At 47.5% G+C, this 10,000-nt stretch overlaps 1 protein-coding gene across 2 annotated transcripts in view; it reads right to left on the reverse strand.

Moving 5' to 3' along the window:
- The window catches only part of rhpn2 (rhophilin, Rho GTPase binding protein 2), a 21,626-nt gene extending 12,690 nt beyond the window's left edge, over nt 1–8,936 (reverse strand). For both annotated transcript variants that reach the window (XM_079736788.1, XM_079736787.1), the window contains exons 1-3: nt 8,762–8,936; nt 4,585–4,700; nt 536–664 (exon numbers count right to left, since the gene is read on the reverse strand). In XM_079736788.1, coding sequence (XP_079592914.1) covers nt 536–664; nt 4,585–4,700; nt 8,762–8,827 — 311 coding nt within the window. In that variant the 5' untranslated portion in view covers nt 8,828–8,936. The remainder of the gene's footprint in view (nt 1–535; nt 665–4,584; nt 4,701–8,761) is intronic.
- Between the last annotated feature and the right edge of the window lie 1,064 nt (nt 8,937–10,000).

Raw genomic sequence — 10,000 nt, forward strand, 5'->3', positions numbered from 1 at the left:
ACCTGACCCACTGCCCACCGACTATGGGCTGGAGACCCGGCTGGCTGTGAGTCCTGGTTACCATGGTGACGGGCTTAACTACTTGACATCCTAAAACTAACCAACTGAAACACACACATTATACCTCTCAGCATCTGTGCTGTTTGTTTGTTGTTGTCATGGCAAACTTTTCTAAATAAGTGTGTGCACGCGGGGCGCGCATATGTGTGTGTTTGTTCATGAGTTGAGAGAGGAGCCTCATTAAATCCTAGCATCCTAGAATACTAAACCAACCCAACCGCCTACACTGCTGTCTTTATTTTCATTTCATTTGGGTGCTGCCAAATGGCAATTTATTCAAATGAACATTTACAACTTTGGAAAGCCCTACACATGCCAACACACCAGACACACACACACACACACACACACACACACACACACACACACACACACATGTATAGACACACACAGACACACGTGTGTACCGGCGTTTTATCACTACACATTGAGACACAGAGGCGCTAGGCCCAGGGAAGGAGCTGGAGGGACCTACTGGGTGCTCTGGTAGACGTCCACGGAGCTGTTGAGTGCCTCCAGCTCCTCCATGAGCAGCTGCAGGTTGGAGTTGACGTAGCTCAGCTCCAAGCCCACCATCTCACGGACCTTGTTGTTATTGGTTGCCCTGGGAACGGAGAGAGGGAGGAGGGGGAGGGTATGGATGTGGTCAGAGGGCGTGCGGCGTCTTTGTGCTCTCACGTCGTCGAGCTACGAAACGTTTCACTTCAAACAGCAAATGAATCAGGTAGGGTAGCACTGAAAACACGACAGGATCTAAAGGCTTTGAGCTGACACGCCCGTAATGCCAGGTTCTGTTGGGGAACCCAGCCTGGTCATTTGGACTGGGCCATTGTGATTTTAGTTGAAAAAATACAAAAACAAAACAACAAATGCTCCAGTGTTCATGAGGGAGGAGGAAACAGGAGGATAGAGACACGTTGTATCTGAGCGATTACATCCAGGAAAACACAATAGGGTGTACTGTATGTGTGTGAGCTGCACAACAGAGATAAGAGGCCAGTGTGTTTTTTGTGCATGTTCGGTGGCACAAGGACATGCGCACACGCACAAACACACACACACACACACACCTCAATCTCTAAAGCTTTACCCTCTCTTCACCTTTCTCTGTTCAATGCTTCAATCCTGTCTAACCCATCCCATCTCTGTCCACCCCTCTCTCTACTTCACTAATTAATCTTTCTCTTGGCATGCCATTTGAGACAAATCTCTCTCTCTCTCTCTCTCTCTCAGAGAATAATAACTTATACCTTTTTTCTGTTTCAGAGAGAGAGAGGGATAGAGAGAGATAGATAAAGAGAGAGAGAGAGAGAGAGAGAGGGAGAGGGAGAGGGAGGGAGAGGGAGAGAGAGGGAGAGGGAGAGAGAGAGGCAGCCAGAGGGTGAGAGATAGAGAGAGAGAGAAGGAGAGACAGAGACACATGTAAAGAAACAGAGAGAGTGAGAGAGACAGAGTGAGAGAGTCAGAGTGAGAGAGTCAGAGTGAGAGAAACGGACAGAGAGCAAGAGGGAGAGGGAGACGGAGACAAAGACCTATAGAGTGAGAGTCAGAGAAAGCCGATCTGACCTGTCTGACTACATCTGATAGCTTAAGGAATGCAGAACAACAGAGAGAGAGAGAGAGAGAGAGAGAGAGAGAGAGAGAGAGAGAGAGAGAGAGAGAGCAGAAACACACACACACACACTCCCACACACACACACACACACCCACACCAAACACTAGGCGACTCCAGGACACGCCCCCTCACCCTAGCCAGCTTATGTTTTCAACTATACATTTTTTTCTCTACCAGGAAATAAAGAAGAGAGAGACAGATAGACATACAAGAGAGAGAGAGATAGACAGAGACGAACAGACAAAGACACAGAGCGCCAGAGAAGACAGACAGACAGACAGACAGAGACAGAGACAGGGAGAGACAGACAGAGAGGGACACCGAGACAGAGAGAGACAGGGGGAGACACAGACAGACAGACAGACAGACAGACAGACAGACAGACAGACAGACAGACAGACAGACAGACAGACAGACAGAGATGTAAGATACTGGTAGTATTTAGATTGGTTTGTTCCAGACAGCTGGTGCCTGGCATTCTTTTGTGAATACACAAGAAAAGATTCCCTGGTTGATAAATCACAGATGTTTAAAGAGGAACTAAATCCACAGTTAAAAATCGAACTGACTCATATTTCTTCCATTTTTACGATAGGGAGACAACCACCCTTCTGGATTAGCTCTGGTTGGGTAAGGTGACGTCACTGGCATCACATCACACCATTTCGAACCAATGAAAACTGAAGAACGGACACTTGGGAACGGATATACTGAAAGAGCAATCAACGTAAAAAAAACAAACCCTCTAACCAAAATGAACACTGGCCTTTGACCTTTCATTAAGCTATTTATTTATTAAAAACATATTCATGCCCTTATGAACGTTTACATTAGTCAGATCCCTTTCCTAGTTCACACCTCAAGGTGCGTTATGTAATCTAGGAAGAGCACAGAGTTAACGGCCTGTTTGTTTTGTCCTGAAGCTTGCATAACCACGATACGCCAGGTCTGCACGATACGCAGGTCTCGTTCTGTGAAAGAATGACGCTTGTTCTGGAACCGAGAGTAGAGAATAGAAGAGGCGAGGAGAGGGGACCCTGGCTTTGAAAGACAATCAGTTAACGACCTCGAGAACCGCTAATTACATCAGGAGAAAAATCATTTTATACCGTAACACCTAGAGAACCAATAATTACATCATAAGAACCACTAATTAACTCATAAAATTAAATAAATAAAATAAACAAAAAATAAAAGTTAAATAAACGCCTCAAGAACCACTAATTACATCATAAGAACAATCATATTAGTTAAATGAACGCCTCGAGAACCACTAATTACTTTTACTTAGCTGGTCCTGCAAAATCAAATAGAGTTGGGCCCACACACAGCTCTGACCCCATGCCCCTACAGCCACAGGAAGGGGACTTTCAAAAGGCTTATTGGGCCTGGTATTCCTTTCAAGCAGAGTACTGTGGTAAGATGAATCCTCACACATCAAAGAGGCTTTCTGCTCACCTGGAGTGCCTAAGTTTCCCTAACACAACACTTAAGACTATGACTTTAAGCCAATATGCATCGTGCTTTATAAATAAACTTAAGGCTAAAGTGTTAGCTCTCATTCCTTAAATAAAAAACTGAACTGAACAGGTGAGATTAGAGTAAACTAGAGTAAAAAGCAGGGGTTGACAGGAGTTAGCAATAGAGAGCATGAGTTAATAGAAGCTAGCAGGAGTTAGAATTAGGTAGCATGAGTTAGCAGAAGCTAGCCGGAGATAGCATGACGTAGCATGAATTCACATGAGTTAGCAGAATGAGGCAGGAGGAGTTAGCGTAAGGTAGCATGAGCTAACAAAACGTAGCAGCAGCAAGTAGAAGGAGTTAGCATGAGGTAGCATGGGTCAACAGGAGTTAGCATGAGGTAGCATAAGTTAGCATAAGTTAGCATAAGCTAGCCGAAGGTAGCAGGAGTAAGCGTGAGAGAACAGGAATTAGCACGAGGTAGCCCGAGGTAGAGGTAACATTGAGCCAGAAAGCAGCGTATGCCGTTGTGCGTGCAATCATCGCGAGGCCGCTGGATTCCTGCCCTGCCGCGGGTAATAAACAACATCTCACGGTGCCTGATCCCTCCGTCGCCTGATCTCTGACAGCTCGTTGACAGGGAGAGGAGAGACTGAATAAAGACACATTCTGCAGCCAGGCGTGACAATAGACCGCTTTACGGTTTACAAACAGTGGTGACGTGTGTAGGGTGTGTGCAAAGTGAGGCTACAACGTGATCGTCAATGTGTTCCGGAGCACTCACCACCAAACAACACGAATACCACCCCAGCAAACCGACTTTACAAAAACTGGTGAGCGACTTACAGATCCGTGGGCAGTTAGTTAGTTAGTGAGCAGGTAGAAGACATAACAACCGACCCAATGCTCAGTGGAGAGATATAAAGACATATATAGATATATAGTTAGACATTACGAGCATGCAAGCCAATAGCTCTACCCTCGCATTAACATCCAGTCAGGCGACAATATTGACTCTATCCTACCAGGGTATAATAAAACCTTGTGACCGATTATAAAGTATATTATACGTTTACTTTTATGCTGTGAGGGGGCGTCTGATCTGCTGACTCTAAGGCTCTACGGAGCCACCCTCCCTCATTCAACCGGAAGACGTGGTTGTCATTTACTTTTTTCAGGGAACGCTTAATAAATGGCCTTACATTTGTATTATACACTGGTCGGACACATACATCTCTGACCATGCTTTCCTATTCATGATTCGTCAAGGCACACTCATTATTGACGAATACCGAGTAACTTGTGTTATGTGTATAGGGTGTAACATGTGTTGTGTTTATAGGGTGTCACGCGTGTCGTATGTATAGGCTGTATCATGCGTCCCTTGTATAAGGTCCTCAGAAAAACGATTACACCTTAACACACACACAAACACACACAGGACTTACTTGAGGAGGTTCTCGGCCCCGGCTCTCATCCTCATCTGTTTGATGATCTGCTGGTTGACTCCCGCTCGCTGGTTCTGGAGCTTACTGCGACCCGTCTGGGCAAAGGGGTTACATCCCTGCAGAACACCAACGCACACACAGGTTAGACACACTGGTGGGTTCACACACACACACACACACACACACACACACACACACACACACAGGGGCCCTGTTTTATTAAGCTGGATTCCAAGGTTAACCGACTATGTTAAGTCAGAATTCTGGGAAAGCCAGAATTTTCGGTTTTTGATTTCAGATACCAAGATTAGACTAATCTCGGTTCATTAGCCATGTTGACCCAGTCTGTGAATCTGGAGCAAACCCGGTACATAGCAGCTGTTTTATATGACACTTCTGAATGTTGACATAATGTCCCTTTGTCAGAATGAAATTGATCTATATAGTATAGAATGTACCATCATAATAATAGGCCTTCACATTGATATTACCAAAGAGTCAAACCAGCGGGTGAAGTCTAACCTAAACTGCTACTTTAAACAGAGAACAGTTTAGACACACTGTTGAGTTAACAACACACACACACACAAACATTTACACACAGCCAAGAAAACCCGAGCAGCATCTATAGAAACCCTGCGGCCCCTTACGTGCGTACACACTGGGCTGTACTATATGTTCTTGTGTTATCAGTCCCTCATCTCCTGCATCAACCCTGCTGTGTCAACACACACTCTGATACACACACACCTTCTCACACACACACCTTCCCACAAACACACGCAGATGCCTTCTCTCTCACACACACACACAAACACAAACACACACACACACACGTCTTCTCTCTCTCACACACACAAACATACACACCTTCTCACAAACACACACACAATCCTTCTCACACACACATCCACACAGGGACGTTGATGTCCACCACACAGAACGGCACGCTATGGGAACAGTCCTCACTAGTTTGGCTTATCAACAGAAACAAACAGTGCGACACACACCTCCCCGTGGGACCAACACTCTGCTGACTCGGTGGATATCAGGGAGTGGACAGGATACCAGGAGAGTCTAACGGGGGTGAGGGGGTTAGGGGTCGACTCCACGCTGATAGGCTCTGGGATCAAAACCACCAATCTCAAGCCTACCCCCCTCCGACGTGTGTAAGTCGCAGTGGGCAGGTGCTCCCCAGAGCGAAGAATGAACAATAATTTGTATTCTGAACATTGTGTGCCCGGGCCGCCTGTCCCGTCAGCGGCCACACGGAAACAGAACACTGGGTCCGGTCTATCGACCCGTCGCCATGCCAACCACTCCAGAACGTTCCCCGCGGGCACCCCCGTCCAACGGGGGGGGGGTGTGCTAACGAACTAGAGAAGCTGCTGGAACAATGGTTGCATCAAGTGCTCATGGCAGAGTCAGGGCCTTGGAGCTGGATCCAAACCACAAGCAGAATCCTTCTCCTCCTCCTCCTCCTCCACCACCACAGCCCTTCCTGCCTGTCCTGTTCCCAGCGCCCCCGGTTCTGACCCACTGCGTCACACATGGCATCGGTTGGGTTTGGCCCGGGAGTTGGGGAGCAGAGACGGGACGAGTCAGCTTTTTCCACTCTTCCTGACCCAAACAGCTGGACCAGAACCAACCAATAGAGGAGAGGATGGGAAGGAGAGAATAGGGGAGGGAAAGAGAGAGGGGGAGATAGGTGAGGAACAGAGGGGGGAGATGGGAAGGGAGGAGACCAGGAGAGAAAGAGAAAAGATGTTCTTAACTCTTTCCAAAACGGAAACCTTTCCATGGTGACGGCAGCAGTCACTCACCCGCTTGCGGGGAAGTCAATTTGCTTCGCTTCGTCAGAGATCACGCTGCAAGATTTGTGACATACAAATCATGTGTGTGCATCTGCGTGTGTGTAAATAAATGTGTATCCCTGTCTGTGTGTATCTGTGTGTGTGTGTGTGTGTGTGTGTGTGTGTGTGTGTATGTGTATGTGTGTGGTTGTGTAGACGTGCGTGTGATGACAACACTGACCAAAACTGGTGTTTAACTTGTTCTTTTACCAACAACCCGTACAGGGAGCAGGAAGCATTCCATTCCCTGAATCCACATCCATGTTTTGACCCCCGGGCCCGGCTGAGTGGGCTATCCAAACAGGTCTGGCTATTGGGCACCCCAGTCGACCCCCAGGTCGCCGTGGCGATCAGAACAAACAAACATTAGATAATGAGCCGCCAGCTCCCAGTGAACACCCACGACTTCCTCTTCCTCGCTCCGACTCACAACATGCAAACCGTGACCCGCCGTGTGCCCATGTCCCTCCTCCTAAATGTGATTTTAATACGACCTTTAGCCGTTTGGCAGACGGTTTGGTCCTCAGCAGCTTACGGTGAATTCAGATGGAGGTCACCAGGTAGGGGTTAGGGGGCATCTTCTTCTAAACTACCTCACATTAAAACACACATACGCAGTCCAGTCAACTACGCCACATTGAAAAATACTGAGGTAGTTGACTCGACTACACAAATCAAAACATACTGAGGGAGTTAACTCAACTACAGCACATTAAGATGTGCTGAGGTAGTATACTCAACTACCCCACATTAAAACATGCTGGGGTAGTTAAGTCCGCACACCACATTAAAACAAACTGAAGGAGTTGTAGTGTACAATCCTAAATAATCCTACTGCCACCTCCACCCTTATTTACGAGCGTCCAAAATGTACCAGAACGGAAAAATCGACCGGCCAGGCAATGTTTTCATGTATCCCAGAATTGTTTAACTGCTCCCAATAGTCATATTAATCTGCCATTTGCTAATGAAAAATTCGGGGCCTCAATTGACGAGTTCACTCAAGGGTGTACAAACGGCGATGGGGGGGGGGGGGGGGGGGGAATACACATGAAAAGGTTTAATTTTCTCATTGGTGACTGATTTGTCTCGGTGGCGAAAAGTCAGGCCAAGGTCTCGGTGATAGCATCTCGCTTGGCCCGAGGACGGCAGAGGGCCGGGCTGTACGGCTGAGGGCCGGCGGTAGGGGAAGAGCCGCTCCACATTCTCTGCATAGCTGCTGAACCTATCAGCTGAAGATGAATGAAGCCTCGGCCGCCACCGCCCAGCGTTCACGTGGGAGCGTGCACGAGGTGGCGCGTAGGGGCGTGCACCACGCCCCTACGCGCCAGCTCGTGCACGCTCCCACGTGAACGCTCCCAGGTACCGCCTCGTGCAAGCTCCCACACACCACCTCGCGCACTGCCCCGGGGCACCGCCTCGTGCACGCTCCCACGCACCAACTCGTGCACACTCCCAGGCACTACCTCGTTAACGCTTGTCGTGCACGCCCCCACGCACCCACAAACCTCGTGAACACACACATTCTGAGGATGTGAGAGCAGAGAGGGTGTTGAGAGATTGAAGCGAGAGAGTGGCACAAGAGAGAAAGAGAAAAGAGAGAGCGAGAGAGACAAGAGACAAGAGAGAGAGAGAAAGAGATAAGAAAGAGAGAAAGAGACAAGAAAGAAACAAGAGAGAGACAAGAGAGAGAGAGAGACAAGAGAGAGAGACAAGAGAGAGAGAGAGAGAGAGAGAGAGAAGAGAGAAAGAGAGACAAAGATACAGAGAGACCGAGAGAGAGAGAGAGACAGAGACCGAGAGAGAGAGAGAATGTCACCTGAAACTGACAGTTCCGCCCTGAAACAGCACTTCGCTTCAGATCTGCGTTCTAGATCTGCGGGGTTTCGTTCGGAGCATTAAACCCACAGAACCAGTGTCAACTAAATAGGTTTCGTTCATATGTGTAGTCCTGCACTATTGGTCTGAATAGTAAACATCACGTCAGAAAGAATACAACAACAACAATAAAATATACAGGTTAAAATAAATATAAGTCCTCTAGTCTAGTCTAGTCCAATTGTTTTACCACAGAGTCATTGGAGCATCACTTTCTCTAAAAAATCAAAATATGCAGGAATATTTGTGTAGGTTTGTGTAAGTTTGGCCTATTTCCGAAAAATACACTATGGTCTGAATTTCGTTTCATTACGATGCCTTTGTGATTTTCGGGTTTTCTAAACCTATCCCCACAAAGAACCCCTAAACTGAAGCCTGGAGAGGAACTTCTCCACCAGGCATCATTGCGAGCGCTGATCTTCCTCAGGTAAACTTCTGTCTCTCACCTTCTTAAAGTAAGGCTTTTCCCCGCATCCCTCGCCGATCCCTTTCGGTAAAATCGTGTCCGTCATCCCGTTGTTGTCCCGGTGCTTCGGGTGTGATCTCGGGTGTGTTGTCCTCGGTTCCTGGTCGTTCAACAGGTGCGTGTTGTTTCCCCTGCGGTCGTTCAGCTCAGTCTGGCTTCTCTGTTCGCTCTGACCTCTGATACTGCTCGTCATTACAGTTAGATATCAGATCCCACGGTCTGAGCGTACGATGGGCGGGGCCTCGAAAGCAGAGAGGCACCGCCTGCCGTACTAACAGATCGATGATTGGTTAGTTGACGGCGGGTAGTGCCGCCCACCCCGACATATTGTACGTTGGGCCCCTGGGATCCGTTGGACTGGGTTGTTGTTTCTCGAGGTGGGCGGGGCCTCAGTCGACGGGGAGAGGTCACGGTGGAGGTGTGACCGTTGAAGTCTTTTGTTTTGTTACTGTTTATATCTATTACATATTTAATCATGATTCATTTCTAAAATATGGATAAATATGATCGGTTTGTTTGATTGAGTCATGGTTGGTAGTTGAAGAGCCACCTGGAGATAAATTATCGGGGCGTCTCTGGTCTCACAACGTGGTGAAGGACAATCTCTGCCATCTCCATGACAACCACAAGGTTTAAAGAACGATTTGAATGGCCACTGAGCCAAACACACACACACAAACACACACACACGCACACACACACACACACACACGCACACACACACGCACACACACACACGCGTACACATACACGTACACACACAGATACAAACACACATATAACAAAAGTACACACACAAGCCACAAAAGCAAGTTTTTATACTTGACTATGTCATTGACTATATATATATATATATATATATATATATATATCTCAGACTAGTATAAATACTTCACTATTTTATATGAGTCAGGTTGAGTCAGGTTATATGAGTCGGCCAACATCCACCTTCCTAGCTGGATGAAGAAATACTGGGGAAACGCCCACTTGTGGATCACTTGTTGTACCAACTCGTTTTCACCACTAGATGGTGGTAATGGAACTAGGTTCACTACAGTAGCGAGTCAGGTCAACTGAATCTATCTTTGATCCAGCTGTCCTTCTATGGTCTGCCAGAACGTCTGGGGGGAGACGGATCAGAGACGGGTCCAGAAACCAGGACTGCAAGGGGCGGGTTTACACCTTTTTTCCTGTTTTGACACTGAGATCTTCTGCCTCA

Source organism: Pollachius pollachius, assembly GCF_949987615.1.
Source record: "Pollachius pollachius genome assembly, chromosome: 5".
NCBI classification, from domain to species: Eukaryota; Metazoa; Chordata; class Actinopteri; order Gadiformes; family Gadidae; genus Pollachius; species Pollachius pollachius.